Source organism: Pectinophora gossypiella, chromosome 7, assembly GCF_024362695.1.
Source record: "Pectinophora gossypiella chromosome 7, ilPecGoss1.1, whole genome shotgun sequence".
Taxonomy (NCBI): domain Eukaryota; kingdom Metazoa; phylum Arthropoda; class Insecta; order Lepidoptera; family Gelechiidae; genus Pectinophora; species Pectinophora gossypiella.
The window spans coordinates 17428408-17443144 of record NC_065410.1 but is presented as its reverse complement, the minus strand read 5'-3'; the positions used below and the strand labels follow the sequence as shown (position 1 = coordinate 17443144).

Below are 14737 nucleotides of genomic sequence, written 5' to 3'. Positions count from 1 at the left end.
ATTTGTATAACGCGTGTTGGGGTCGGAGGGATGACAATAATCGGGCTCCGAATCTGACCCCAGAGACACGCGAGCCGCGGCGAGGGGCGAGGGCGAAGAATGGGATCAAAGTAGGCTAAGAAGACGGCCGGCTCTACCGACGGGCTGTGGGACACAGTAGGTGACGGGCTCGGGCGCACGGGATGCGGCGGCGGCCGTGCGGGCTGGGCGCGCCGGCTGGCGGCGGTACTGACCGTGGCGCGGGTCGGGGCGCGGCGGCGGCGGCCAGGCGGGCAGGTCGCGCAGGCGCATGGAGCAGTCGAGCGGCTGGTCGCGCAGGGCCAGCGCGGGCATGGCGCGGCCGCGGCCGCCGGGAGTGGGGCGCGCCGTCTCGCAGAGCGCGGGCGGCGTCCGCGTGTGGAGCGCGCGCGTGAGACACTGCCGCCAGCGCGCCGCTTTTTTCCCGAGTTTTTTTTTTCCCGGCGCGCGGGGGCGGGCCGGCCGCGGCCAATCGCGCGCGCGGCCCTCCCCCGGCCCCGCGCTCCTCTTATTTACGTGCCGTATATTAAAAGGGTTTTCCGCGTGCCGTTATGGATTTTCTTCGGCGAGGAGTTTTACATACGTGGAGGTCGCCCGCGGCCGCCGCCTCGCCGCCCGCGCCTCGCAGGAATGTCGCTCTCCGTTCTGTAAAGTCATCTTCTGACAAAAACCGTCTCGAATCTTCATTCATACGTTTCGTTCCGTTTCCTCAATGACGATTTTTTCCCGCTGACCACAGTCGTCGTGGGCCTGAGAGGCTGGATGACGACAATAATTCGATATTGTGTTCGATTTGGTCACTCGTTTTCGAATTTCCATCGAATAAATAAATCATTTTTGAAGACAAACGTAGGCGAAAAATATCGGTCGCCTAGAGTATCGAGACTCGATATTTAGGAAGGGAGGCTGGACGGAGGCTGCGTGGACAATGGAGCGTACCGTAGTAGCGTAAGGCGCGTGGTTTGGGCAGCGTGACGTCACGCGGGCGTTGACCCGCGGCTGAACTTGAACCCGCGCGAGACAAATTAACATCTAATCACCCCTCCACCCCCGCCCCCTCCCCCTCTAGCCGCCCCCCCGTCCCGCCATGTGCCACATGTAAACAATATCTGGTCGTCACACCAGCCCCATGCATCATCTACGTCTACAAGTAGTATTAGGTGCCTATCACTTACCATGACACACCAACCTCATGTAGACCAGAAAGGCAATTCAATGTCTCATTTTTTCAAAATATTAATCATAGAAATAATGTATCTTTTCTTCATGTTATTTTCGCATGGATACATTACTACCACCAACCCTTCTCCATCCACTCATGAACCATGCGGTATATTGGAACATCACTAAACTGCCACCCCACCTGTGCGTGTCACGTTTCTTTGTTTCTGCACTCATGACAATAATGTATTTGTCTGTTGTTTTATTACCAGATTTGGTCCTCTAAGCTTCTAAAAACACAAACGCAATAATAGCTCACAGGAGTCTCAGGTAATATTGAAACAAAATAACAAGTTTCAACAGAAAAATAAACTAAAAAGCAATAGATAACTTTTACAACCGTAAGGAGCAAACAAAAAAAATAGATCAGATGACGATGATGTACTTATATAACTTTGGATTTCAACTAATTAGTACAAACAAATATTTAACAATGTTGCGTGTCGGGGATGGAAAAAGAAACAGAACGACTCATGCTCCTCCTCACTCCAGACACGCTGGGAGACGACACTTGCGTCGTCAATGGTCTGGAAACCTGTGACGTATCTACCTTAAAGCTATCACAGATATACTGCATTTGAACTGCAAGCTAACTGCGAACTTGTAGGGGTCCATGTGTATTGGTCTAAGACACAGGTTGTCATCTGAGAATTTGAGACTACCTTCTACCGGGTTACAGAGGGGGAAGGGTGAGAGAGAGATTACTTTCGATTGTATAAAGATTTTATTTATTTTATTAAAAGTTTCACATGACACGTCATGCGTTGATCGGGGAACACGTCCATCCGGACGGGAGGTCACATTCTAAAAGATACGATATGTAAGTATTATTATGCACCAACGGTAACATTTATGTCTACCCTCACTGTCTGAAATTAATGTTTTTTTTTAATGCGGCTAGTTATAGATTCTACAGGTAAAGTGAATGCCTCAGACAGATAACATTCACTACAAGTATCTGGTGAGGACTCTGTACATCCTAGAGCGGAATATCAACGGCTAAAGGACTCAAGGGAGTGGCTTTACCTTCGACAGTTGAAAGGTCGTTTCTGTAAAAAACCGAACCTGTCAAATCTTCAATGGAAATATTGTATCTGAATGATAAAACATTTTATACTAGTTCAATACTGTTTAAGCAAATACTGCAATAGCTTTGATTTCGAGTTACAGTTTGACGTGACACACGCCAGGGACGACGTCGGATTGTCTTGTAATATTGTCTCGTGCAGCAGGTGACTGCGTGTTCTGGCCACGTGTACCACATGTATGTGACAAGTTCCTTAGAGCCGACCCCGTCTGATCACCATCAAGGCACTACTGAGTTACCTATACAACTTTCGCCCTCAGGACTTCTGTCAAACCATCATCAGTAATGGCTGAATCTAAAAAAGCTTTTGTATTTTTTATTCACACGCTGGAAAACTATTTATTACTCGGCGAATCAATATTTATCAAATGCTATGACGAAATTATTTATTCTTGTAATATCCTGATTATTCATTACAACAGAAAATTATGAATCAGGTCAACAAATAATTAACTAATAAAATTATTTCATAATTTGATTTTGATATTTTTTTCTCGATTCCAAAATTACAATAAAGTTTACGCGACATCACGATTATCCTAGACGTGTCAGGCGCGGGTCGCACCACACGTGACCTCCTTGACACGTTGTTTGGGTCATCAGGCCGTGTTGTATTATTTAACGATTGTCCTGTAACGCCCGCTTCATTCAGCCGCATTCTACGCGTGACCTTATTGACGGTTGTTCTATAGACGGGGTTTAAATAGTAAACGCCAGTTCAGGGCCTACGTCACCGGACCGGCGCGCCGGGGGTGACGGGACGGTTGTTATTGTTATCGGTTGGAGTCTACTATTGTGGACGCCGCGTGCTGGTGGTGGTGTCGGAGGCACAATGCTGCGAGATGTGTCCCGCGTGACGTCACGGCAGCTGCCGCCCCCGCGCACCTGGCGTCCCCACCCCCTCCCCCAACCCGCCGCCCCCGCACCCACGCATGCAGATTTATGGCTCTCCCGAATTGCGAAACCAAAGATATAGAGACTATGGAAAAGGTGAGCGCACTTACCAAGGGTAGACACGTTGAACATCATAACGCACGAAATAATTTACGAAACCTAAGAGATTAATATTAGTTTTTAGATATATAATATGGACTTTTGTAGAGCTACTTAGCAATGAATCTTCTTAGTAACTAAATAAACAAAGTACACTATACAATTATGATAAAAGAAAATGCGTTAATTTGTGATATCAGAAAGACCTGCTATTATGTACAATATAAAGTATACACCTGCGTGTCGCTTCCAGTGTGGTGCTAACTCGAGACAGCACACAATGTCAGTTGTCCCGAGGGATGCGGGCGGTGCGGCGCCGGCGCAGGTCGCGTGCCCTACTGTATAGACACGGTGGCATATAGATATAAACAATATCGTGTGTACGTCGCATCTGCATGTAAAGGTGCGGAGAGTAACACCCCGTGCTGTATTGAGATAAATTGGTAAGTTAACGACATTTATTTAGTCGGTTACGAATGTTAGATGAAAAATGAACGATGGTGGTGTGGCGTGAGTCGATGTTGTGTACAACGCGGGCCGTGATTCGTATTTATTTACATATTCATTCAAATTCAAAAATATTAAATTACTCAATTACTCATTATAATAAGTTACTATACACACTTTCATAGTCATTGGGGAGATATTACTTGGTGGTCGCAAACCTGCAAGTGTGCTGGTTCACGTCGAGGGTTTGGTATGCTTCTAATGCAAAGTAACACCAATTAATAATTACACATGAATGTTCTAATGCAACTGACACGTGGACCCTGCGTAGCAAAACCGCTCTCGTTGATGTCTTTTGTATGCATTAAATCTTTGTTACAAGATTTTCTCTTTGATTTAAAGTAATAAGCAAAAAATTGATTAATATATTTACCTCGCCATCTCGGCCGTGTGGCAACAACAGATACTACTATGCACGTCCGTTATACCTATGGGGGCGGGTAGAGCTATACGTCATCAGAATACATCATGCAACCACATTTGGTATTGCTATCCTAAGACGGTTATTATAATTAGCTTTTTTTATAAAATATTGTATAGTAGAGTTCTGTATCTTATTCCACTACCTACAGTGAATTTAAGTATTTTTCTTTTGTTTACTAATTGTGCAAAGAAAAGGAGAGCTCAATTTGTTATAAAATGAACTTGTCAGGGTAAGTTCCAGTTGTCGGAGTCCCAAATTGTTGTCTCGGAAGACACGACCCAAAAACAGCCGCGATTCGACTCAACACCGCGACAAGAACTGCTCGACGCGAGACATTTTTATCACCAGTTACTTAATACAATTCTTTTTCCCACACAAAATGATATTTTTAAACTTGAGCATGATCATCAGCGGGAAATTATGCGGGATTCGGTTCTCGGCAACAAATTAGTTACGCGACTAAATGAGGTACCATGTAGATAACTGATAATTAATATCCTCCTAAGGCCCACGGCCCTACTAGTAGTACTAATTCCATTGTTTAACTATTGTGTCTGGAAATCCGGGCCTTAGGAGGATATAACGAATCGATATTTTGGCATTATTTTGATGAATTTCATAGAAACAATGCCATGTGATATGCGACAAATCCACAATAAGTCACGTGAAAAAGCAGCTAAATATATATATTTTCATTGATAGTTATTATTAAATCGTTTTAAATATATATTTTATTGTAGTCAGCAAACTATGAATAAGTATTTATAAATTATTAACGAGTAAAATAGATAAATTGAGACTTACTTCAATAGTCATTGTGCTGTTGTGGTCTATCTTCGAGTATTTCTCCTTCAAAACAATAAAAGTTTCATAAACTTTAAATATACTGAAAATAATTGTAATTACGTATAAATAAATAAGTTAAAAAATATTCTATTTCAGACTAATATAGTCCATCAGATGTAGTAGTTACACACACTTAGTATCTATGTTAGTAAATAGATAGGTAGAAACAAAAGTATAGTCATAATTATTAATAGAGTAAAGTTTGTGATGTTGTTAGTTTCTGTTTGTGTTGGTGTCGGGGACCGGTTGGAACCAGGGAGTAATCACTAATCGATATTTGATTTGCTTCCTCATCAATTAATTAAGCAAAACAGTAAACAAACAGATGTCGTCAGCAGGTTATCGCTTGGGGAAGTACATTACGAGCGAGTAATACCAGCATTAGACAGATATATTGGTAAACACGACACGTCGCGGCAACCAGCCAGTTCTGTCATTAACGCGTCAACCTGCAACCTACCAGAGACAACCTGTTCCAATAAGTCGCATTACGAAATATGTAATAGAAGTAAGTTGTATGCATTGACGTCAGCATATTGGACATGGGAGCACCAGGCAGTTCACTATAGGTGTACCAGAATCTCATGGCAAATGGGGAAATCAAATTTCTATAGTAAGCAACACTCGGGTAATTGGATGAAATCGTCTTGATACTTTTTATTTTTTACCTATTGACGGACACTATGGACATTATATAAAGTACTTATACAATGGTTTCGTGCTACTGTTTATCCTTACAAATGTTATAAATTTGAGGAAGCCTTTAGACATCGGGCCGGATATTGTCCGCCCGATCGTCTTGTGAACGCTAACGCCTGATTGTGAGGTTGTTTGCTTATCCACTCATCACGTCAAAACGACTTGAAATTTTATATGGAGATAGATGGAATAGAACATACGCTATTTTTTATCCCGGGAAAATAATTGCGGGATTTCTGAATAAATTCCAACATATGCTTGAATCGATAGATGTCGCTAGCGAAGGTGCGGGAAAAATCTAGCTAATGTAGGTAGGTATATATGAAAAACAATTATATTTATGAATTTTTAATATTCAAGTATACCGAAAAAAAGTATTAAGACTAGTTAGTCCTACTTAGGGGTCTTGTACTTTGACTTGACAAGTGACAGTTTAACATTACCATAGGAAAATCATTATATGTTTTACTATTTTTATGCCATCAGATTCTGGTAGACCTATACACGGTGTACACCTGGTTAATTGGTAGTCAGTGTTCCATTCCTACGAAAACTTAGATTTTACAGATACTGACTTAGATTTCTTGCCTATTTCAAAACGTATCTTTATTCATGAATATGTCAGGATTCCCTAGAAATAAGAAGTATGAAGGAAGGTGCTGCATGGAAAGGGAGTACTGACGATCACTTTGAGGTCCCAGGTTCGAATCCAGCACAGGCCTAAACCAATGATGGTCGAATTTGTTTTTGAATTCATATTTGGATCATAAATGATTATCACGTGCTCAGCGGTGAGGGAAAAACATCGTGAGGAAACCCACATTCTTGAGAAATGCATTTTCGGAGGTATGTGACCTAACCTGTATTGGACTGGTTTTCCCTTCGTGAGTTGGAAGGTCAGACAGGCAGTCGCTTCTGTAAAAAAACCAGACCAGAACGGGTTAATGTTAAGGAGATGATGATTAATGTCATCTGTCTCCGTGGGATCATATCAGTCAGGATGCGCTAAAGAGGCGTGTGTGTAATGCGGGTGTGTGTGGTGATATGTCATGGTATGTGGTGGTACTCACGTGCTAGGAGGCGGCGGCAGCGTGGGGGCGGCGGCGGCGCGCACGCAGCCCGCAGCAGCCGGCGCAGCCGTGTCGCCGGGTACTGCAGCCACGCGCCGCCTGCGCCTGCGCCTCTCTGTCACATACAACAAATTTATTAATGCTGCAGCTTTATGTGTATGGCTTCTTCTGCCTTAAATTATCTAATTTAGCTAAGCGATGGAGATAAACATGACGGTGACAAGTTTCAGTTCACAAAAGACAAGAAGAAATAATATATAAAAAATATCAATTAATGTAATAAATGTTTCTTTCTTTCCTTCAAATATAATTTTTTGAGCCTTCATTATTCTAATGGTAGGTAATAATAAGCCTTGGAAACCGAGAGTAAATCTCAAAGTCAGAAGGAATTTTATTAAGACTTAGTAACAAACGGGTAACAATTAAGGTTGTAGGCACTATGTCGTTTTAAAATCCAATCTTCGTCGTTTAATTATAGTGTCTACGAAACTGGGGCTTACGAGGTTAAGAGGAAGAGCAGCTTGGTTGAAACATACACAATATCAGCGAACTCTACCCACCCACTGACAGCTAGCACAAGATATGATGCGTGTGGTTTCAATCCGTGCCTCACTCCACGGGGCACAGAACAGCCAACTGACACAAAGTAGAGCTTCTCAACAATTCCCAACAGCTCTTTATAAGAGCAGACTGTAGAGGATAAGCAATAGATGGTAAAGCATTTATTTATTTTATTCTTGATAACAAGAGCTTGTTTTACGTAAAGATATTAAGTAACGGCAATTAACATTAGAGACGATGCAAATACCACACATATTTCGTGGTAGGCATCCCACTACCTCCACGTATTGTATTGGCCAAAGTAAAATTTGAAACAATTAGCTCATAGGCTAGATGGCCCGAAAAGGGCAGGAGATTTTATTTACGTAAGTAAATTGGTTTATTCATTCGCTGTATGTCGGAGTATTCTTGTTTGATATGGACCATCTTCAGAATTAACATAACATGAATGTGATAATAATACACTCTAGTGCCCCGAAACTGTTGTCTTGTAGCCCAATCATATCTTGAGCGCTACCTCCAAATACCGGTCAAAGATAAGTTTTACATTATTACGTCGATATAACAGATGCTTTCTATTAAAAGTGTTCGTAAAGTATAATAACGTGTATTTTGATGGTGAACAGATCATCGTGAGCGCCGGTAAGTCCCCGGCACCTGCTCTAAAGCCTTGGAACTAATCTTCCCATCACATAGCGGCGTCGTGAGCCGCGAGCCGGGTGTGTGAGCGTGCCACAGATTTGTCGGCGCAACCGGCACGTGCCAACCCTTCCGCACACCTGTGCGCGTTAGACGCAAAAACGCTTAGAAAAACGCAAGGCCGCGCGCGCCACATAAAAAACTCAACCCTTTGTCGCCGCACGTCTATTGCAAGTTTTTTACCGCGGCCCCGTAATTATCGGCCGCTATCTAACGCCGACCCTCGCCGCCGGAACAAATTAGCCGTTAGATTCTCACGCCGTTTTATTAAACGCCCGTCGCCGGCATCATTATCCAATTTTATAACTACCGCGGCACGGGTCACCCCTTCCACGCGGTCACCCCGCATTACAGATTTATGGGCGATCCTCCGGCTCGGGAGCTGCCGCGAAGCCTCCGAGGCACATATTTAACAGGCGTTAAAGCCGGCACATAGCGGCCGAGCCTCCCCGGCCCTCTTTGACAGGAATCAAAATATAAAGCGCGTGTATACATAGAGCGCCGGCGGGCGGGGCGGCGGCGGCGGGCGTGCCCGCTCTAATGTATTCACGCGGCGCTCATTTTTTATCGCCGTCGCGCGGCGCATTAGAATTTCCAGGCGAGAAAATCTCACGCACACCTCCGCGCAGACGCGGGTCGCGGGAAAACCGATCGTAGCGCCGCGACGCAGGGTGCACTGTGCCGCGGGGGACGGGGGGACATTGTAAATTCGCTCGACGGGGTTGGGGGGTTTGGGTTGAGGCGCGGGAGTGGGTGGCGGGGGAGGGGGGCTGAGAGTGTGCAGCTCGATAAGGCGGTGTCCAGCGGCCGCAGCGCGCGGTACGCAAACGAGGTTTTCCACTCAAGTGCGCTGGTGCGAGCAGCTGCGACCGCCGATACCGCGCACTGTGCCGACCACATCGGCTGGACTAACCTCATCACACGAGGCTGCGACCCTGAGCTCGCCACATCACCCACCACTGAGCACATAACGCCGACACTTTATGACATGAGTACTTCAATAAACGTTTACGTTGATATTTTGCAAGGACGAGACTTACGAACTTTAGCTACGATTATACGATGCTACGGAGTATATTAGTATGTGAATTTGCTAATCATAATATAAACTACAATTCAATCTACGGTATCGTTTCTATGAATTGGAATTACCTATATTATTAGTTGTACGCCTCGGTGAGTACAATGACTCGCAATGTATCGAGGCCCCGCGTCGCTGTGTGCGCGACACTGCGCCACCGACCTCCTTGTCCCGCGGTACAATCACAGGTGACAATTGGCTTCCTATGAGGGACAGTTTTATCTGATCTAAATTTTACTTACACTTAACCGTATTTAACTGCTTGGTTATAGGTCTGCCTATCCCGATATGGCATAGGTATACTACTTGACCGGGCAAATGTAACGTAGCAACGGGGACACGACAATATCAGGGCTGGCAAAAAGACACCACCAAAGGTCTTCTGAAGCGCCTCATACACCGGGACTGGGATTACTAGTATTTTCATTTTATTGTTTATGTGACTTGTTGTGGATTTGTCACATATAGCGTTGGTCACATACTTGGCTGAACAAATGGGGAGCGTTAAGGGCTCTCATTATATCAACCGGTAAAAATGTATTCTACAGGCCTGAAGTGGCCCAGGTGGGCGATTTACTAGTTAAGTAGAGCTATGTAGCTCTACATTTTGACATGATATTATAACTAAGTTCGATGGGATTTGATATATTACTTTTATAGTTTGATACCTCTGGCCGTTTCTGAAAAGTGTGTTAACAAACATCAAAGTAACCCAGTAAATAAATAAATAACGTGGTTTTCTCCTTTGGAGTAACGCAACCCTAAAAATTGATTGGAACCAGATCAGACAGTTTGTTATAAGGCAAGGTAAAAAAAAAAATCTTATTTTCCATAATGTAACATATGAATTATTAAAACATTAACTTCTTGTTATCTCTATGTACAACTTTAAGTGTGTATTGCATTAACTTGTGCTGTGGTATACTATTAACGTCACTCAGGGTAGACACAGCGTGATGTATCAATCACAACGTAACCTTATGCAACAGAACGTCTCCATAATTACAACTTTCTATTATGTTTATTGGATTAACTATACAACACACATGTAGAGCGCACTACAGATAAAAAATTGCAGGCAACTTTTATATTTCGTGTCTTCATACAGACTATCTACCTATTAATATTAAATATAAAATATTATTTTTTTTTAAAACCGACTTCAAATGCAAAACTAAAAAGAAATAAATAAATTTACTTTGTACAAAGTAATAAGTACGTATTTTCAATTAGTCAATTAATTTTATAATTTTGAAGCCGGTGCCAAGTAAATGCTAGGGCGTAGAAACCGATCCAGTAGGACGGGCCTAAGACCGATCCGACCAATTTGACCTTACAAACGCACTAGTCGCCCCTACGATTTTTGAAAATTCCCCTCGATTTCTCTGGTCTGCCATCATCAGACCCTGACTTCCTTATAATGGGATCATCTGGGGAACATCTCCTTTCGAACAAAAAAAGAATTATCAAAATCGGTTTATAAACGACGAAGTTGTCCCCGAACAAACATAAAAAAAAATACGGTCGAATTGAGAACCTCCTCCTTTTTTGAAGTCGGTAAAATAACGAAATATTATGTGTTTCATCGGGGAGCAGCCTTTAAATGGGAATACAGTATTCCTAATGTCGATTCCAAATTCAAATCGGATATTCGTTACAGACGTCGCGGTTGACAGGACGTCAGGGGGTCTATATTAACCTCTCATCTGCCGGAACGCGGATCTCGACCAGACACAATGTAAAATCTGTTGTGTCTGGTATCTCGGCAGATGAGAGGTTAAAATCCATAATTGAAAATGCCTATATTGAAAATCCGTAATCATTTAAACACATAATCAGTAAAATCCATAACTTTAAAATTTATATATTTGAAAAGTATATCTTTAATACACATAATATGTCAATATAAATAACGATTAATAAATATATAATTAACACCCTTAATTTTAATACCCATAAAAGTTGAAACCCATACTCTTAATATAATATAATGCAAATAATAAAACAGCTTGATGACGAATGCGACGATATTATTGTAAATGTTGATTTTACCATTGCCACTCTTTCTATTCATTCATACTTATTACAACTAAAATCTTTAATGCTATGCTCTGTCCAGAGACAGGTATTAACTACATATGTTAATATTATGGATTTGCAGATTTATTGCTTTTTATGCTATGAATTTTAAAGTTATAAATTTTAAATTATGGATTTTCATTAATATGCTTAATAATGATATACATTTTTATGTTATTCATTCTAATTGGTATGCAAATTACAGTTATGTCAAGTCTGTTATGGATTTTCAAAATAGGGTTATTAATTTTATGTTTAACTTAAGGGACACCCGACGTCAGGACAGAGACAACAAGATAATATTTAGTTTGCTATCGACACGATAAGAAGAAGAAGAACATACTCCAGAAGAAGCGATGAAGTATACCAACGTGGTGGTTGGGTGTTCGCTGCGAGGAGTCGGTGTACAATGCGACACGAGAAAGACGGCCTCTATCCGATATATTAATAATGATTATCTACAGTCATGGTGATCGTTATCAGCCCACTGCGGTCTTTCCGACGAAGCTCTGAGCCGAGGTTCGCGCCCTCCTGGAGCCTCCTGGACACCCTCAGACATGTACAGGTGTTATTATTGTATGTTTGTCTCGACTTCACACCTCAGGCCCACATGCAAATAAAACTATGGATTTGGTGTGTGGAATGTTCATAAATAATTATTTTAATTTTTTAACTAAGTACTTCTCAACACTAATGACATCCAACTTTGTATAAATTACCCACGTGGTGTGAGTATGACAATATCTGAGGATACGGCAGAACAAAACCGCTTTTTATTATTTGTAGAGTCAATTCGTATCTCCGCCAGAAAGGCTACACTGCAGTCTGTAAGTAAGTAATAGGTACGTGAGTAGTTATTATTCAAATGTCAGCGTCCAGTCAAATGTAGATCTGTACTTTTATAACCCGCGTCGCGCCTCGCTGAGAGGGTCTATTTTAAAAAAAATCTAAAATTATGACTTATATATTTTCTCATAGTTTACAGTTCGATTTGATAAGGCCGCCTTAAAAATAAATAAAACTAGTATATAATTGTAATTTGTCATTCTAGATTTTCCTCATGCAGTAGTCACCACTTGGCCAAATAAATACTAAAGGGTTTTGACCGGTGTGTTGTCGTCCTGTCGTGTGACCTACGTTGGCGTAGATAATAATTGAGGTACAGTTAGCTGCGCCCGCGCCGGAGACAGGTGCGCGGGGTCAAGGCCGCGGTAACGGGGCTGCGCGCGCGTCTCATCCCCACAACACACACTCAGAACTCCATTCAGGTACCTGCATTTCATAATCTTTACTTAGAACGAATAATAATTGTTTTGTACCTGTAAGGTAATGTGTTATGTCAGAGGACATGCGAGTGCTCTGCAAGCGTTTAGTTCAGTCACATAAGGTCTTTAAAGTTTATTAAAATATCTGAGATTATAATTTGTTGTAATTATACATACATATAACATGAAGACAATGGCGACGTCGCATGCTATGTGCCACATGTTCGCCCACGTCCAGCACATTGTTCTGCAACCTTGAGCGCAGTTCGCGGAATCTCCACATTAACGATTTATATTTTATCACACTGCTCATACATAAAGAGTTATCGATCATTGTTATTGACTAAATATCATAATAGCCGGTGTCGTATGAATATGGTAGGCGCGTACGACTATTACAATGGAGGCGAGTGCGCGCGCGCATGGCAAGTGTGTGTTCGGGGAAGGAAGCGCGCGGACGGCGCAGGTGTGCCGGCGTGACGCACGCGCCGCGCAGCTCCGCCGGGCTGCGCAGGCGCAGGCTCGGCTGCCCGCCTCTGGCCCTTATGCTCCCACTCTTCGGTAATGGGTATCACAAATCGATTCAACTCACGTTTGGTATTTTTCTATGGAAAATTGTTTCGATGCGCATTAATACAACTGTGTGCATTAATTAACAATATTTCAAGAACCGAGTAGATTCCTGCGCCCGAGGTCGACAGATATAATCGTGTCAATCAACAATTTGTAATCATTTATTCCGTGACCATAACACATTCAGTGGTAAAGACATGAATAACGTTAGGTACATATGGTGAGATACAAATCTTGTGAGTACTTATTGGACGTATAACGTATAACCCGCCGTGTGATAGACAGTCGCCACCGTGCAGATACGTATAGACGCATACTTACATCTGTCGAAAAACTTGAATTCGTAACAAATTGTGTCTAGTATAGCTGAACGCTAATTAAGCAATTACGGAACATTGGCTAATAGCAGTTATTAGATGCGCGCGGCAGTGTGCAGAGCGCATGCGTGGGGAAGTTCACAACAACACGCCAGCAGCCGCCAGCGGGGTGAGCAGCGTCGTGTGGGGACACGTGGGGCAGTGCCATATAACAAACTGAAGAATGGGACATTAGTTAGGAGTAAATCAGTATCTACGTCCGCGCTGGACGCGGCGGCATGCGCGTCACGCGCGGGCGCAGGTGCGGCGGCCGCGCGCTGCATGCCGAGTGCGCGCGCGCCGCGACACAGCACTCTGGCCCCTGTGTAGACGACACAAGGTGGTCGCCGCCCGCAGCTCGTGACATGCTCATCGCGGATATTATCGATACCATTGACCACAAACTTTACATACGTTTATTTGGAGTCAGGTGTTGAATGCGAGTTAGTTCTCGCTCCGTCTCCCGCACCCCCGCCCGCCGCGCGCTCTCTGCAGATTAAATGTAAATACGCGTCATGAATATGAACTACTCGATGCCGTTTTTTCTATCGATTTCATCTGAAATCGACTCGCCAATGCTGTCGTTTACGTGTTTTTATATGCGTAGTTAGCATGTATGTCGTTTGTCAGGCATTTACAATGAAACATTATCTGCAACTTATGCTTTGAATGTCAATAATGAGTTGGACGTGTCTTTCTGAGTTAAAGTAACCATTAGTCGCAGCGGGCACATCTGCTGGCGCGCGGCCAGCTCGTGATTGCCAATGGAGCGGACGATTTACAACACATAGCCTTCCGGCTCACGAGCACCATTGTACCGCGGCGTCGCCGCTGCGCTGCGCCGCACACCGCGTGCCCCCTGAACAAGTGGATCTACGTAAAGATAACATTTTTATATGCAAGAGAAGTGACTTAGTGCCGGCGCGGGCGCGGGCGCGGGGCAGGGCCGCGGCCGATGCGGCGATACGCGCGGTATGGTAATATTTCGCGCGCTCGTGCTGCGCGCGGCGGTTTAATTATATCATATCGAGCAGATCTGCGCGGCCGGTGCCGAGCGGTGCGCCCGCACAGATAAATCACACACGATCCCTACCTCATAATTTTGCTCTTCCCAAACCGACTCACGCACGACTCAGGTAATCAAATTCATATTATTATCGTATTGTGTTTCCCTCGGATTATAATGTTTGGAAACATAACCGGTAATGCATCGCATGCAAAGTATTCTTGATATTTTTGAGTTTTTATAAACGTTAAA

General features: G+C 43.4%; 1 protein-coding gene across 1 annotated transcript in view; it reads right to left on the bottom strand.

Moving 5' to 3' along the window:
* Window positions 1-12793, bottom strand: part of LOC126368335 (POU domain, class 2, transcription factor 2-like) — a 54021-nt gene extending 41228 nt beyond the window's left edge. The window contains exons 1-4 of the mRNA XM_050012247.1: window positions 12728-12793; window positions 6866-6980; window positions 602-678; window positions 234-525 (exon numbers count right to left, since the gene is read on the bottom strand). Coding sequence (XP_049868204.1) covers window positions 234-525; window positions 602-678; window positions 6866-6980; window positions 12728-12793 — 550 coding nt within the window. The remainder of the gene's footprint in view (window positions 1-233; window positions 526-601; window positions 679-6865; window positions 6981-12727) is intronic.
* Between the last annotated feature and the right edge of the window lie 1944 nt (window positions 12794-14737).